We start from the raw sequence: 17,417 nt of genomic DNA on the forward strand, positions 1-17,417 counted from the left end.
TTCGGTTGAAACGAAAACCAGAAGACCCTGTAGCTTTCCAGGGAGACCCCTGCTGTAGAGTATGTAGAGCAGTAGACAGGGAAACCCTCCAGGAATCCCGGTGACTAGTCCTCATTAGGATTCTCCTCACTTGCTATTGCTGGTGTTTCATTTTATCAAATAAAGGTAGCCCATGGCAGGAATCCTTGAAGTCTGAACTAGAGACAGAACTGGAGGAAAAAAAGCAGTCTGCCCTCCGCAGCCCACCAAGAAGAGAACACAAGAGAGTCAAGAGGCCAGCTGACAAGCAGGTGCCCAGAGGACAGCGCGAGGCTTTGCAGGAAACACAGACAACAGATGACCTGAGTGCCAGCTTCCTGCCTCTAATGTCAAGGAGCACTTGGAGAAGTAATTCAGCAAATGTATTTCAAATGCACTACCAGGTTAACAAAGAGCGAAGATCCGGGTTGCGGGAACCAGACTTCTGCTCCAGTAAATTATCAGGTGCACTGACATGAAGATATGTGCTAGAATCTATCAGTCTACATTACAACAAAGTTATCGAATTGTATAGCATAGCGTTTATTTAAAATATTCAGGTAGCCAAATATACTAAGGAGAGAGGCAGGGTTTAATATCTGGAATGCAATATGTGTGTAAAATTGGTGATTAACACATACAATACATCCAGAATAAATAAAAACAATCAAAATCTTCAAAATGTTCATGCTTTCAGTGGTACATCTGGAAATACAGCATTTATGTATCAATGTGTACTGTTTTAATTGTAGGAGACGACAGCCTAGATACAAGTGTTTCAGAAGGTACGGAGCCTAAAGGGTCATTGACGTTCACTGACCCGTCTCCAAAAGCCAGAAAGAAGCTAAAGCACTTGAAGTAAGAAATGAAACATTCATTATTAGCGAGCATAAACCTATACATGTTGTTCTTTTTAACACATCCCAGGATTTGTGTACATTGTTATTGTCTACAGCTGCCCCAAAAGTGTATAGATTTTCTTCCCAAGTAAGTAGCTTTGAATGGCATCTTGTTTTAATATATTGTGTATGTTTGTTTTATTTTTTTTCTGTTTTTCACTTTTGTTAAGCGCTTTGCGATATTTATTTATGAAAGGCGCTATATAAAATAAAGATTATTATATTATTATAATATATTTTTAATATTTCCCTTTGTAGTCAGTTGTCATTAACATTCTCCTCTAAATCTACCTAGCTTTAAGTTTGCATTGAGTTTTTCTGGAGAATTCTACATGTCGGGGCTGAACAGACTTTCTTATTTCATAGAAAGCATTTGACAATGTGACCTTTCAGCACAGCCAGCCCCACTTAAACTGTCTATATACAGACGTGCTCAAATTTGTTGGTACCCCTCCACAAAAAACGAAGAATGCACAATTTTCTCTGAAATAACCTGAAACTGACAAAAGTAATTGGCATCCACCATTGTTTATTCCAGATTTAATAGAAATCAGACTTTGCTTTTGATTTTTTATTCAACATAATATTGTAAATAAGAAAACAAATGAAAATGGCATGGACAAAAATGATGGGACCGCTAACCTAATATTTTGTTGCACAACCTTTAGAGGCAATCACTGCAATCAAACGTTTTCTGTAGCTCTCAGTGAGACTTCTGCACCTGTTAACAGGTAGTTTGGTCCACTCTTCCTGAGCAAACTGCTCCAGCTGTCTCAGGTTTGATGGGTGCCTTCTCTAGACTGCAAGTTTCAGCTCTTTCCATAGATGTTTGATAGGATTCAGATCAGGACTCATAGAAGGCCACTTCAGAATAGTCCAATGTTTTGTTCTTATCCATTCTTGGGTGCTTTTAGCTGTGTGTTTTGGGTCATTATCCTGTTGGAGGACCCATGACCTGCGGCTGAGACAGAGCTTTCTGACACTGGGAAGTACGTTTCGCTCCAGAATGCCTTGATAGTCTTGAGATTTCATTGTGCCCTGCACAGATTCAAGGCACCCTGTGCCAGGCGCAGCAAAGCAGCCCCAAAACATAACCGAGCCTCCTCCATGTTTCACTGTAGCTATGGTGTTCTTTTCTTTGAAAGCTTCATTTTTTCATCTGTGAACATAGAGCTGATGTGACTTGCCAAAAAGCTCCAGTTTTGACTCATCTGTCCAAAGGACATTCTCCCAGAAGGATTGTGGCTTGTCAATATGCATTTTAGCAAATTCCAGTCTGGCTTTTTTATGTTTTTCTTTCAAAAGTGGAGTCCTCCTGGGTCTTCTTCCATGGAGCCCACTTTCGCTCAAAAAGCAACGGATGGTGCGATCAGAAACTGACGTACCTTCACCTTGGAGTTCAGCTTGTATCTCTTTGGCAGTTATCCTTGGTTCTTTTTCTACCATTCGCACTATCCTTCTGTTCAATCTGGGGTCGATTTTCCGCTTGCGGCTGCGCCCAGGGAGGTTGGCTACAGTTCCATGGACCTTAAACTTCTTCATAATATTTGCAACTGTTGTCACAGGAACATCAAGCTGCTTGGAGATGGTCTTGTAGCCTTTACCTTTACCATGCTTGTCTATTAGTTTCTTTCTGATCTCCTCAGACAACTCTCTCCTTTGCTTTCTCTGGTCCATGTTCAGTGTGGTGCACACAATGATACCAAACAGCACAGTGACTACTTTTCTCCATTTAAATAGGCTGAATGACTGATTACAAGATTGGAGACATGTGTGATACTAATTAAAGAAACTAATTAGTTTGAAATATCACTATAATCCAATTATTTATTATCTTTTCTAAGGGGTACCAACAAATGTGTCCAGGCCATTTTAGAATATCTTTGTAGAATAAGCAATAATTCATCTCTTTTCACAGCTTCTTTGCTTTATTTTATGACATACCAAAGGCATGCAAGTATACATGATAAAATAGCTTTTAATTTCATCACTTTTCAGGAGGAATGAAGCATTATTTCAATGAGCTGTAAGGGTACCAACAAATTTGAGCACGTCTGTACATGTAAGGCAGGTGACTTTATAAATTACATTTGAAGCTATTTTTTCATTAAACATGTTTTAATTCTATTTCAAAAGTATTCCTTTACTTCTGGTATTAGTTTCTGGTTGCTAGAAACAAAACCATTCTAAAATGTGCTTATATAAAGCTACGTTAAAATAGGTTCCTGGGCTGTGTACAAAACTAAAATTAAAAAAAAAAGTAAATTATTACATTTTAGTGTTTTCCCTAGTGAAGGATGATGCCATCTAGTGGTTGCTCATTATACAAATTGAAACATGACTTGTTATATGCTTGCTCTCTTAGTTTTATTTATATCGTTTTAACAAGTACTTGATCTATAGTAGTCTGTTATGTATCTCATTATTACAAGCAATCAAACAGATGTCCTCATTCTTGTAAAATGGATATCCTGCCAGTAAAGGGGCTGTCCCTGACAACACTGGTATGCTGCAAATTAAATCCTATATGTGTTGTGATGTAATATATAAAAAATGCAATTCACTGGTGCATGTCAGTTTTAGCCACGATGGACAAGGAAGAAGACTTGACATACTTGTATAAAGTTAGCGATAAAGCAATGATCATCTATCCTTATTACAGATTGGAAGAAATATCAGTAACACCAGTAATTATCATTTTTATACAATATTACTACGTCATTTTGTATTATTTCATTTCAATATCCTATCTCTAGTACCAATCTTGACCTTAAACTAATCATTATTAACAGTTATTACTGTGTAACAGATTAAATTGGAGGTGATTACTTCACTAATGCAATTAAATTGTTGCTCACTTAATATGAAATTTGTCCAGCATATCCTTTATAGGCTGTATTGGAGAGAAATGTAAACTTTTTATTTTCAGAAAATACTCCAAAGATGCTGGTTTCACAGAACTTGTTTGTAAGAAAGGAAAAAGAAAACTAAAAGATCTGGCAAATGGATTCTTTCGCTACAAAAACGGGATTGTTGTAAGCAGGTATATGTATTTTGTATACATCCCATTCCCAAAACAATCCCTGTGTTCTCTTTTATGTGGATCAGCATGGATATCCTGCTTTATTAATTCTCCTACATTACAGAAATTACAAGAAACATATTTATTTTAACATATTTATTTTAATCTTTTTGTAAACTATGTGCAATTGAAATAAGAATAAGCTGTGTATTAAGTCATTTATAAGGGCATTCATATTTAACATCATGATTAAATTAAAAAAAAAAAAAAATGAAGCGTATCCTATTTTGCTCTCCCTTTAGTTAAAAGCAAAACTTGGGATTGAAAATTGGCTCTAGCCTGTACCCCATTTTAACATTTTTACTCCAGCTGCCAAAAGTACTTATTATGCTGGCATACCATGAAAGCAGCTTCAATGTTCCCTTCCAAATAAATCTATTAGTGAGCTACAATAAGTATTTTTTTAATGAGAAATTTCCTCTATGCCAAGGTGGATTTAGTGGGGAAATCAGAACTGTACATGTCTTTCTGGGCCTTGCAGTAGTTAAGTGCTTCATCTTGGATGGCTTCTTCATTAAATTTTAATTGGTTTTACGGGGCGATGTTTCTTTGTGACTCGGGCATTTTGTAATAACCACATTCTAATATGGCATGTCAACTGCTGGCCCACACCCGTCTGTATCCTTCCATTAAAAATTAGATTTCTGTTGTTAAAAACAACATAAATCTAAAAAAAATCTAAAAAAAAGTTCAATTTGTAACTCTTGTATGAAAGAATGGGAAAAAAATGAAGGGCTTCGATGGGAAAGTTTTTAACAGGAACAGATCCTAATGATAAAATATGGCAAGTCACATGTGCACACTAAATGCTCAAAATCTGTTCATTTGCTTTAAAATCATTGCTGTTAAAAATTATATTGAGCTTTGAGGTCCAATTCAATTGAATCATCCAGACTGTAACTTAAGTACTGTATATCATCACTGATGGTGATGTTTCTTATGCAAGACATTGACTAGAAGTCAGGTAATGGGAGCTCCATGTTGTGTTTATCTTCTTATAGACATGGACCTTTTTGGCCAGTAGGATTCAGACAGCTTTGTCCAACACCAGTTCATATAATAATCTGCCCAGATGCTGAAGCATTATGGTCAAAAGACACACAAGGTAATATAATGGAAATGCTGCATTGTCTTTATTTGTTGTGCTTTTTATAGTCATATATTTGTGTTTGCTCTTTTTTGCAATAGATTTGCTATTAAATACTGCATGTGTTATTTTATAGCTTGTTTTGTGTGTTACACATGGTCTTTGTTTGCTATTTGGAGTTAACAGATCTTCTGTGAATCTTGATATTCCTCGTCTCACTGTGCTCAGCCTAACTCAGCTTGTCAAAGGTGTTTCTTGAGAGATTTTAGCAAAAATATCCAATTTAAATAATATTTAAATCTATAACACTATTGGCTTAGTTGTATTGTTTTAGTTTGTGATTTTTTCAAACTACAGTCTTATTATTCAAATCTGTGGGACCCTATTTTGAAGTTCAAGGCAAATAAAAATTTCTGAGAGGAATAAAACAATTTTAACTAGCAAGAAACTGCTCAAAACAATAATTTATGTATTTATATCTTCACTGTTGGTCAGAAGTTTTTAAGTTTACATACATCATTGTAAGGAAAATATTGTGAAACAAAATTTCAGTACTGTATAATGCAAATCTCTTTCTACAGGTCTTGACTGTAAGATGGGGATTATGAGTCAACCATGGAGACGTAAAGTTTTGGTGTTTGATTCAGAGAAATATACAAAGAATCCACTTTGTCAAATGCCAGAAGACTCTGGTCCCAGCCTGCAGTTTGAGTCAAGGTTTGAATCCGGGAATTTGCGACAGGCTAAGAGAACGTATGTACAGTATTATGACATTTGAAATCTTTACAAATGTCCAATGTTCTCTCTCTCTCTCTCTCTGTTATTGAGTAGCACATAAATAACACAATTCAGACTTTCATTTCGAGGAAAAAAAAATACAGTATGCTACCCTATCAGATATAACTAAGTTCTAGTACATGTAGTGACATGTAATGTAAACAGGAGATGACAAGGTATGAAAAGTATAATGATAAGGGGTTAATCTAGCATGTTAATATTGTGGCTGAAGTAAAAGTATACAGAGTTTAGATTAATTTAAAATAGATGTAAGGGTATGTTTTATGATCTAAACTGTGGCAGATCATAATAATGCATATTTTATTGTATAGTATGTACTGTAGTAATGTTAATCAGTACAGGAGGCGTGGTAGTCCAGTGGTTAAAGAAAGGGGCTTGTTACCAGGGGCTGGTTTTTCAATTCTATATTTTGCAATCGGGATTCCTATTAATGAATTTCAAGATTGTAATTATTTGTTTTCTGGATAAAAGTAATCCATCAGTGACATTTTCTCAAAAAACTGATCAAAACGATCCAGATAAAAGTAATTTCGATCACAAAATCCAGATCACTTTGATTCAGAGTTTTGAAAAACCGGCCCCAGAAGTTTCCTCGTTCAATCCCAGCTCAGCCACTGACTCACTGTGTGTGACTCTGAGCAAGTCACTTAACCTTCATGTGCGCCGTCCTTCAAGGTCCTATTGTAAATTCACCCCCTAGTCTCTGTAAGTCACTTTGGATAAAGCGTCTGCTAAATGACTCATTAATATTATTAATAATAATAATAATAATAATAATAATAATAATAATAATAATAATAATACCCTCTAAAACAGGATATAGGTTTTACACTTCACTTTCTCTCTCTCCCTCTCCCCAGTGGTGAATTTGAATATGAACTTCTGCTCAAAACAGACCTGTTTACCAACAAGCACACTCAGTGGTATTACTTCCAGGTTAAAAATGCTGTCCCTGGGGTCACCTATAAATTCAGGATTATCAATCTGCTGAAGAGAGACAGCCTATACAACCATGGTGAGGACCTTCATGTAGCCTTCTGCCATGCATCTTTAGATGGCTAACTTTTAAAACAGTTACCCAATTAAAATTTGAAACTGAGCAATATGGACCAGGGTTACTCAGGTTCTACCTGTGAGAGATGTTTTCTGGAAATTCACAACTTGTTGCCAGTATCAAATTCTTTCATATACATACATCTTTTTCTCTGTGTTAAAGGAATGAAGCCCCTGGTGTACTCAGAAAAGGGTGCCAAGGAAGGGCAGGTTGGCTGGTTTCGATCAGGGCACCATATTGTCTACAAACCATGGAACAACCCATCATACAACATCCTCCTCCTCCCCTTTGTTCAATATTACTGTCTAGAGTTTCTCATTGTAAGTATTACCAAAAATAATAAAAAGCGACAGCTGTCCAAACCGATAACTCAAATTATTATGATTCAGCTCTCTACAGCAAGTAAGCCATGGTCAATGATATTAATGGGGCTAATTTGCCATTCTAGCTGAAACAATTGGAGAAACAGCTGCTTGAATTTGTGCTGATTGCTGCTCTCCACAAATACTAAGAAAAGCTAACAGTGTTGTGCAGAGCAGCACAAGGAACGTAAACCATATTGATTCCTGTTTCCATTTCCAGGAATTTAGCCATGCTGAGGATACATATTACCTGGCTCACAGTTATCCGTATCACTATTCCACTCTTCTCTCACACTTGAATGGAATCACAGAGGACCCACAGCGCTCTGCATATGTAAAGAAGGAAGCTCTGTGCAAGACCCTGGCTAGAAATACCTGTTTTCTACTGACAGTCACAGATTTTGAAGGTCAGTTATAGAAGCCTTTCCATTTTTGTGCTGTTGTGAAGTTCAGTTTGCACCGTTTGTTTGTGAAAGGAAAATTAAACTTCTCAGGTTATAAAATACAGACAAATGTAATCTGTGTGAACGCTTTGTGTGTCCAGTGAATACGGCGGAGAGCTGTTCCAGTAAACTGGGGGTGGTGCTGACAGCGAGGGTCCACCCGGGAGAGACCCCCTCCAGCTGGGTAATGAAAGGAGTCCTGGATTTCCTGACATCCGAGGAACCCCTCGCCCAGGTGCCAAATTTAAAATGTCATTCCTAAATAATAATAATAATAATAATAATAATCATCATTTTATAGCAATCTTGCACTGATTTTAGTTTTATTTATAGTACCCTGTTGCATTGTACATTGAAAAACTGTTTGTGAAAATCAAGGTCAAATTGGAAACAACTTGTGAATAAAAGTAAAATATAAATATGACTACAAACATAAATCAAGTCTACTTTTTGGTTGAAAATGTGTAAGACTGGGGCAGTTTGCCATTACATTTTAGTCATGCCAAAAGCAGCATTCAATTAACTGGTTTAAGATTACACCATTTTTTTATTTTCCACTTCACACTCTCTGTCAGTTCTGTTTTAAGTCAATCTATGTATTTATATACATTTTTAAAAACATTCATTAGACTGAACATAGATTAAACAGCATGTGGGACAGCACAAACAGTGTTCCTTGTGGGCAAGACCCAAATACCATAGTTCCACTAATCTGATGTAGCAGGCAAAAACAAATATCAACCTTAAACACATTATACTGGCACAAGGTATGGAACATCTTATGGTCATTTTTTTATGTGACAAAATAATAATAATACTTTGCTTTACCAGGAACTAAGAAGAAGGTTTGTTTTCAAACTGGTCCCCATGCTGAATCCAGATGGTGTAATAGTGGGAAACTACAGGTAAACACTAGATATTTTTGGTTCATACTGTATAGGAAAAATAACGTGCTAGTGTTTTTGATTTTATAAGCAGTGACTTCTGGCAGTGTATGTATCCACCTGCAATTTCAGCATCTGACTGGCAGCAGATTAATTAATTAATTTATTTATTTATTTATTTATAAAATATATCATATGGATGTCAGAAAGCTTTCTAAAAAATAAAGCTTTGGACTGTCAAATAATTATTTTTCAGCATTGCCCCTTTAACTGTTCTGTTAAATTACAGAATTTAGAAAGTAAAGTGATTACTGCAGTTCTATTGCTATATTAAAAGCAGTGGCCTTGCAGTCCCAACACAGTGTTAAGCTAAGAGAGCTGGCTATGTCATCATAACCATGTCTCAGTATGTGAGTTTGTTAGAAGGCAGTGTGGTTCAGTGGTTAAAGTCCAGGGCTTGTAACCATAAGGTCACTGGTTTAAATCCCACTGACTGACTCCCTGTGCAACCCTGAGCAAGTCATTTAACCTCTTTGTGCTCTGAGATGTTAAATCAATGACCTACTGTAAGTGACTCTGCATATAATGCACAGTTCACAGCCTACCTCTGTAAAGTGTTTTGTGATGGTGGTCCACTATGAAAGGTGCTATATAAATATATGAATATTATTGTTACATAGTGCATAACATTTTCTTGTGAATTTGTAGGTGCTCCCTGGCTGCCCAAGACTTAAATAGAAACTATCATCATCCTGAAAGAAAAGTGACCCCCACTGTTTGGCACACAAAACAAATGATTGAGGAATTTCAGAAAGACCACGGTGTGAGTATTTCAAGTGTATGTATGTGACTCTTTCCCATTGATACTTTCACCCATACTACAGGTTTAAACATATAATAATATCAATAATAAGGATATTTAAATATTTTCTGAAACAGTGACACCAGTATATTTGCATACATTGTATATTATACATCACTGGGCTTTAGCTATTATAGATGTTCAAATGTGTCAGCTCTTGAAGATATTGTATTAATATGTACCAGTCTATTAACCCATGCATGCCTTTGTAGATACTGTTGTATTGTGACTTACACGGCCACAGTCGGAAACCTCATGTCTTCATGTATGGATGTAACCAGGCATCTGCAGAGTCCTCCTCAGTTTCCTCTCATCTCCGGGAAAGGATTTTCCCATTTCTTGTATCTCAGAAGGTAAAACATGTCAAACTTTTCAAATAATTATTAATTGTAATGCATTACCCAATCACTGCATAGGTCTCGCAGGCAAACAAAGATGTTTGCTGATTTTTAAAATAGTAATATTTGTTACTATGGAATAAGCCAGGACAGGCAGTCGCTAGCATCATGTCAGTCATTATGGGAAACAGATTGTGCAGAAAGCACATAAGAGATATGTGGGCCTTTCGAAGCTATGCTTTTGTATTTCATCTCTTCTTGAGAGGAAAAGGCTAAATAAATTGATTTTATATAAGTCTCTAGTTTCCTATTTGGATAGCTTTAAGGACATTTTGTCACAAATGCCATTTTAATACTGCAGCTGTATCCCTCCCCATGAAATCATTCTGAACAGTTCTATGTTCTATTACTCTTCTATCAAGACTGTTCTCAACCTGCCCTCTTAACACTGTCAGATGAACAATGATTTGAACAGTCTAACCTGGAACCGTTCTGAATGATTGCAAACATTAAAAGGTAGGAAGGGTTAAAAGATGATGAGCAACGGCAGACCGACATCCCTGTTTTGTCCTGCTTTGAGGATCCCCACAGCTTTGACTGGAAAAGCTGCAGGTTCCACGTCAAGAGAAACAAGGAATCGACAGGCCGTGTTGTGATGTACAGACAACTGGGTATCCACAACTCCTTCACAATGGAAGCTTCTTTCTCTGGGACATTCAAAACAGAGTAAGAGTAGCTACAATAAACACCTCTTCAGGGAAATCTTTCAACGCATTAATACAAACTGTGAAATATAGGTTTGTGTTAAACCACACCACAAAATTATTTTAGGTACTTTCAAAATCTTCCAGTAAGGGCGCTTGAAAGAGCAGCATGAAAGCATTATTCAAGAGCGGCGGTAATTCAAAGTAATACGGGAAGTGAATTACACTTATATGGAATTTCACCTGTTGGTGCCAATGAATATAAAACTGATGAAACTACACAACATGATGATAATTAAACAATGCCCCCTCTACCATGTTTTGATTTGCACAGCTCTGGCCCTCGCCACTTCAGCATTAGAGACTACTTACTGATAGGGAGACATCTATGTGAAAGCATCCTGGATTACGCCAGTCTAAAGAGTGATCCCATGTAAGTGTGGTTACTCGCAATTATGTTAAACACATTCATAGATGGCCTTGAAGCTGTACATTAGATTTTAATAATAATAATAATAATAATAATAATAATAATAATAATAATAATTATTATTATTATTATTATTATTATTAGTAGTAGTAGTAGTAGTCGTAGTAGTAGTAGTAGTATTATTATTATTATGAAGAGATGATATATCAGTAAAACATTTTTGTGATTTCCCCCCCCCCCCCCCCCAGAAAGCTAAATGAACTGATCCTGCAGATGTCTCATTCAGTAGCACAGCAAGTTTCATGCAACAGAAAAAGAAGCTCACACTCAACAGCTTCAACATTCACAAGAACAACTGTTGAAGATCCTGGATACACTGAAAACACTGAAGGTGAAGTTAGTTGCTGAAGCTGATAGGATACCACTGATATGACTGAAGGTTTTAGAAAAATACCTTTGGTATACCACTATAATGCCATTGTATTTCTCTGAAGTTAGTACTGGTATTATTTATAGACCACAGTGTTACAGCAATTGCAACAGAATGGATTTGGAACAGTGATCAAGGTACAGTAGTTTAATGGATTACCAGTATGCTTTGGTTCATTATATTGTGATACCATTTGCACGTCATATTATGAACATGTTAACACTGTGGAACCATTCTACCATCAGTATGCTTCAGTTGTCCCTTAGTACAAAATTATTACATTGCTATTGAAGATCATTTGCTAAGTGGATTGCAGTCAATAATATTAGCACATTACTGTGTAGGAATGAGCATAGAACTAACCATGAATGTGCCCTTTTATATCATCTACAGTACATGATATTTGTTAAATATTGTCATGTAGTGAGTAACAAGAGCTAAAATCTTTATTTGATGTTTATTTTAAATGTATTCAATTTCTAATTATCAAAACCTAAAATGCAAGTTATTTTTTGGGGTAGGATGTACTGATACAGACGACACATCTGAGGACTTGAGTACCTTGGTTAACAAAGAAAAAGTTTTTGTCCCAAAGGTAAATCTTGTCTTTATGTTTCTCACAAAATGGTGATTGCTATTACATGTGCTATTTCTGTTGGTTAGATCAGTCCATTGATATATGTGTCACATGGTAACATCTCATTAGTGTTATTTAATGGGTTTGCAATAACTTCAACTCCTCAGTTTGCTATCATCCATCATGCAAATTCTTACACACCTGCATTTTTTGCGGCGACACCCACTCCAAGTCTCTGTCCAGTATGTCCCAAATGACATTCAAAGATGCTCATAGTTTCCACTCCAATCAAAATTCCATCTCTCTTATTTAATGGACTTGGGCATTTAATGTTAATGTTCATGGAAATGATCAGTCTTTAGTAACACAATGATACATTTAGTCTGTAGTTTAAATGTTAGCCTTAGGGCGAAATTCAGGGGGTGGTACCTTGGCTGATTAATTAATTAATGTCTATCATAATTAACCTCCTATTTATAGCCAATCTCACATTCCTTCTCTGGCTAGTGTTTCACTTTCAAGACAAAATTTAGACTCCCAAACTAATTCTGAATTCAGATCTTTTTGTTAAAATAATTCATAATTTCAGTCATTATGCCTAACCAATGCCGATTTATTCTTTCATCTAATTCGGACGACTCCGACCAGGATTCCTACCTGCTTCAACCAGAGTTTCCTACCTGCTCTCATGAATTGTTTCATCCTGCTGCAAATCCATCGAAGACTCCGGCAGCTCCTTTACCAGCTGCTTCCCCAATTATCCAGTCTCCAGCCCAGCAACCACGCCGTTCAAAACACAAGTCCAAATCACAGTGTCCTTTGCAGCTTCAACAAAGATTGGCCCATCGCCAAACTCTTAAAAGCTCTTTTTGAAAAAGGGATTAATATTCCAGTTGACTGAGACAGAATCACTCTCTTTAATCTCCTCTGCAAAGCAATCTGCTGAGCCCGTACTTTCTCCTCAACTGCAAGCAGCCTTAGGCAACCCCCCCCCCCCCCCAACTCCTCAGTTTGCTATCATCCATCGTGCAAATTCTTACACATCTGCAGTTTTTTTCACCCACTCCAAGTCTATCTGTCCAGTATGTCCCAAATGACATTCAAATATGCTCATAGTTTCCACTCCAATTCCAGCTCTATCACAAGCGCTTCAACTTCACCCAGACAAAGCATTCACCTCATATCTCATCAATGGCCTCTCATATGGATTCTCCACAGGACTTACCAAAATCCTTTCATGATCATTTACCTGCAAAAATCTGCACTCTGCTCTGATAGAACCTAATATAGTCAGTTCTCTCATACAAACAGAAATCGACAAAGGTTTCCTGGGTGGTCCATTTCCAGCCCCTCCATTTCCCACTTTTCGCATCAACCCTATAGGCATCACCACCCGCAAATACTCAGGCAAAAAGCGCCTCATTATCTACCTCTCAGCCCCTCGAGGAAACCTCACAAGCAGCATAAACTCTCTAATTCCTCATGATCAGTTTTCACTACACTATATCAAAATAACAGACGCCATTAAACTCGCATGTCAAGGTTCATGGCCAAAGCAGACATATCGGACGCATTCAAGGTCATACCCATTCACCCCAAATTACGCTACTTGTTCGGAATTAGCTGGAACAATAAATACTACTTTGCCACCCAGCTCACTTTCGGCTGCCATAGCAGCCCGAAAATATTCGAAACTCTATCAGAAGCTCTCTGTTGGATCCTCCTCAATTCCTGCCACGTCCCCTTTCTGCTCCATTTAATGGATGACTTCCTTCTTATTTCCCCCACATCTCATCCTCCAGCACAAGTAATCAACCTTTGAAAAACCTGTTCGCTTCCCGCGGTGTCCCACTATCTGAAGACAAAACCATCAGTCCCGTCCATTCTCTGGAATTCCTGGGCATAACACTCGATACATCAAAGTTCGAAGCCAGACTTCCACCTGCCAAACTACAACGCAGTCGCTCCCTCATCACAGCATTCCAGCTCTCTTCTTCCATTAAGAAACAAGACCTCCTAGCTCTTTTCGGCCATTTAAATTTCGCTTTATGCATCACTCCCCGGGCAGGACTTTCATCTCTTGTCTCCTTACATTCTCTACTACAGTCAAGACTTTAAATTCTCACATTAACATATCATCTGACGCTCCTAAAGACATAAAAACGTGGACTACATTACGCTTCCACTGTAACGGTCTCTCTCTGTTTTACGATGACTTCATCTCAGCATCCCACGATCTCTCTCTCTTTACAGACACTTCTCTAATAGGATTCAGCAGCTTTCTAGTCTCCCAATGGTTTGCCAGCAAATGGCCCCCTGAAATTCAGAATCTACCCCCTCATCTCAAATCTACAGTTCTTCTCAAAATATATCCTATCGTTGCAGCTGCCCTCCTCTGGGGGCACCAGTGGTCCAGAAAGTAAATTATCTTCTATTCTGATAATAAACCCACAGTTCAAATAATCAACAAAGGACACTCCTCTTCCTTCCTTATTATGCAGCTACTTCGATGGCTAATCTGGATTTCAGTGTCCAATAATTTCAAAATACAAGCTCACCATCTCCCTGGTACCCATAATAAAGCGGCCGATGCTCTCTCTCGCTTACAGATGCCTCACTTCCACCAACTGGTCCCTTCAGCATCCCCATCCCCACTGGAAACTCCATCTCACCATCTGCTCCTGTTCGACTGACCTCAAACATTTCCAATCTCTTGCAATCAGCCGAACACTACATCACAGCGGCTCTAGTCCCATCTACCAGATCTTCATTAACCACCACTTGGACAACATTCTCAACGTTCTGCGCACAAAATTACGTCCAACCTATCCTCTTCAATCAAGACTACATCTTAGCCTTCATTGTTCACGCAAGAGACTCTCTTCATCTAACTCCCTCTACAATTAAATCATATATCGTCGGCATTCAATATTCATATCATTTAAATTCAGTCCCCTCCCCAACTCTCCTTTTAATACCCTCAGTCCGCCTAACACTCAGTCCTCAAAACTTCCACTCCCGTCATCTCCCCTCAACTACCTATCTCAACAGACATATTGCTCTCATGAATTACGACCCTTCGGAAAGGCTGTTTTTACCCCTTCAAGGACCTCGTTATGAAAATGCTGTGCCTATCTGCTTTCTTCGGCTTCCTAAGATGAGCAGAATTTACAGGTCCATCAATTTCCAGCTTTCCCACATCCGGCATTCATTCTCACGACCTTCTTCAAATCATCTCGCTCAATCATAGCCCGCCACTGGTTCACTTTCCATCTCACCACTCTTGTCCTCAGAATCGGCCTTTCCCCCCAATCCTATACCCCCTTTCATTCCAAATCGGAGCAGCAACCTCCGCAGCCAAAGCAAATATTAATATTCATGTAATCAAAAACATGGGACACTGGTCCTCCTCAGCAGTCAACTCTTACATCCGTTCATCCCCTACAGACATAACAGCAGCTCACCAAAGACTGGCTAGCATGCCCGGAGTGGGGGCTACCTGACCGCCAGGGCCACCAGAGGTTTTCTCCTTCTAGGAAGGGTTTTTTTCCTCTCCACTGAGCGGCAGGTAATCACATAACCATACCACACTAGCACTATTTTAACCTCTCCAGTTTGTCACGTATGTCCCTTCCTTTCCCATCTTTTCCAGCTGTTTCTTTTATGTTATGCACTGGCGCGTCTGTATTGTTTGTCTCACGGTGAGGGTCTCTGCGGGGAGCCGGGGGTCCATTCTTTCGCAGCTCATGCGCTTTTCTACATCACCATGTGAGGCACTGTTCTTCCTTTGCTAGGGACGTGGCCCACTTTACGCTCAGTGCCCAGTCCCAGACTAACCCATCTATCTGTTGCAGATTCCTTGCTAACTCTGCTCTATCCTCACAGCCCAGCGGACACCCCCCGTGAATTCCTAAATGAATTGAAATTACTGGATGGAGTTCTATAGTAGAAAGTGGTCTTGCAGATTAGTATCCTGGATTCAACAGGGCATTATAATGAACTATTTTCACAACTCTGACACTGTAGTTAACTTAAGTCTTTCTTAGTCTACCACATTTGTCACTTTTGACCCCCAAAAACATACAGAATCAATATTTAGGAAATCCCTTTTACTGTCCATCGAATTCAGTAGATTGATTTCACCAGCACTTCATTACTGATGTTGTTGAACCTGCATGATTATCTGCATGCCTTCACATCATTCAGTTGATCTAAATAGTGGTGGATGTGCTGTTCTATTTCTGTCTTTAGAACAGCACATCCACCACTATTTAGATCAACTGAATGATGTGAAGGCATGCAGGTAATCATGCTAAGATGCCCTGTTCGATGTTTGATTTTCATAGCATAAACAAAGGGCCATGTTGCAATGCAATGATGTAATCAGAAGCAGTGTTTACATTCAAAATATAATAGTTCAGGAATACAAGTTTAGACCTAAGGGGAAGAACCTATGGGGGAAAACCTAACTATTTTTCAACAGAATTCAGAAACATTCCCAGTGCTTCAAAATCCAGATGATGACTTCATAGCTCTTGAAGAACAAGTTCCACCAGAGTCATTGCAGAGATGTTTAGAACTTCTGAAACAACTGACGATTGTTGAGGCCGCACAGGAGTCTTAGTATGTCATTCTTTTTCATTCTATACGTTGTTGCATTTGAGTTGAGTTGTGGGGTCAACCCTTTGTTTTCACACTTTGCCTTCACCCTTGTTACGCACCACGTTCCAAATGATATAAAGATAATGAGATATTTCTTTGTCATGTTTTAAAATAAACACACATATTTGGTAAATGTTTCTGCATTTAACTTTCACCTTCAAAAGATCTCTATCTGACATCAGCTGCATTTTCAGTGTGATACAAGTGAGCCTCGAACTGATTAAGAGATCTCTCAGTGGCTAGCTTCTAATCATGGCAGTCAATATTAAGCTAATGACAATTTGGAATAAAGAGCTATCTGAAAATGCGCTCTTATTCTTTAGCATAAAAACTAGTGTTTTAATAAATAAACAGCCAGTCTAGCACTATTTTATGCTGAAAAGGATCCAAGCATACAGAAATACTGAAATGTGACTTTATGGTTATGGTTTTCTTTTTAAAGCTCAAGCGAGGATAGTGACAGCGAGTCGGAACCAGCAACCAAATGTTTTCCACCGAACGAAAAGATAGTAATGAGGCAGACAACTGTTAGTGCTGATCTTCCAGTTTTCACATTTTCAAAAGTACAAGATGCTCACAATAAACTGGTAGGTACTGCATAGTTTCAACTCATGCTGGCTTAAATATGCAGTATTACAACGTAATGCATGATATACTTGCATTCAGCTGTTAGAGTGAGGGTTTCAAGATTCTAGAGTTGCAAGGGTGTCCATTGTAGGATATTAAACCAGCAATCTAACTAGCTAACAACAATGCACAATCCATGTGATGTGTGCAATCTGGGCAT

The 17,417-nt window shown here is 38.1% G+C and overlaps 1 protein-coding gene across 5 annotated transcripts in view; it reads left to right on the forward strand.

Annotated features, from left to right (window-relative positions):
* Positions 1-17,417, forward strand: part of LOC117411093 (uncharacterized) — a 65,531-nt gene that overhangs the window by 41,254 nt on the left and 6,860 nt on the right. For 2 of the 5 annotated variants that reach the window (XM_059025761.1, XM_034018179.3), the window contains exons 4-21: positions 166-483; positions 771-876; positions 3,847-3,960; positions 5,001-5,104; positions 5,668-5,839; positions 6,745-6,899; positions 7,101-7,258; positions 7,521-7,707; positions 7,845-7,978; positions 8,575-8,648; positions 9,336-9,450; positions 9,702-9,842; positions 10,408-10,553; positions 10,866-10,964; positions 11,210-11,352; positions 11,913-11,986; positions 16,452-16,591; positions 17,073-17,217. In XM_059025761.1, coding sequence (XP_058881744.1) covers positions 166-483; positions 771-876; positions 3,847-3,960; positions 5,001-5,104; positions 5,668-5,839; positions 6,745-6,899; positions 7,101-7,258; positions 7,521-7,707; positions 7,845-7,978; positions 8,575-8,648; positions 9,336-9,450; positions 9,702-9,842; positions 10,408-10,553; positions 10,866-10,964; positions 11,210-11,352; positions 11,913-11,986; positions 16,452-16,591; positions 17,073-17,217 — 2,525 coding nt within the window. The remainder of the gene's footprint in view (positions 1-165; positions 484-770; positions 877-3,846; positions 3,961-5,000; positions 5,105-5,667; positions 5,840-6,744; positions 6,900-7,100; positions 7,259-7,520; positions 7,708-7,844; positions 7,979-8,574; positions 8,649-9,335; positions 9,451-9,701; positions 9,843-10,407; positions 10,554-10,865; positions 10,965-11,209; positions 11,353-11,912; positions 11,987-16,451; positions 16,592-17,072; positions 17,218-17,417) is intronic. The other 3 variants (XM_059025760.1, XM_059025762.1, XM_059025763.1) reach the window with 3 other exon arrangements.

Source organism: Acipenser ruthenus, chromosome 6, assembly GCF_902713425.1.
Source record: "Acipenser ruthenus chromosome 6, fAciRut3.2 maternal haplotype, whole genome shotgun sequence".
In the NCBI taxonomy this organism is placed as follows: Eukaryota; Metazoa; Chordata; class Actinopteri; order Acipenseriformes; family Acipenseridae; genus Acipenser; species Acipenser ruthenus.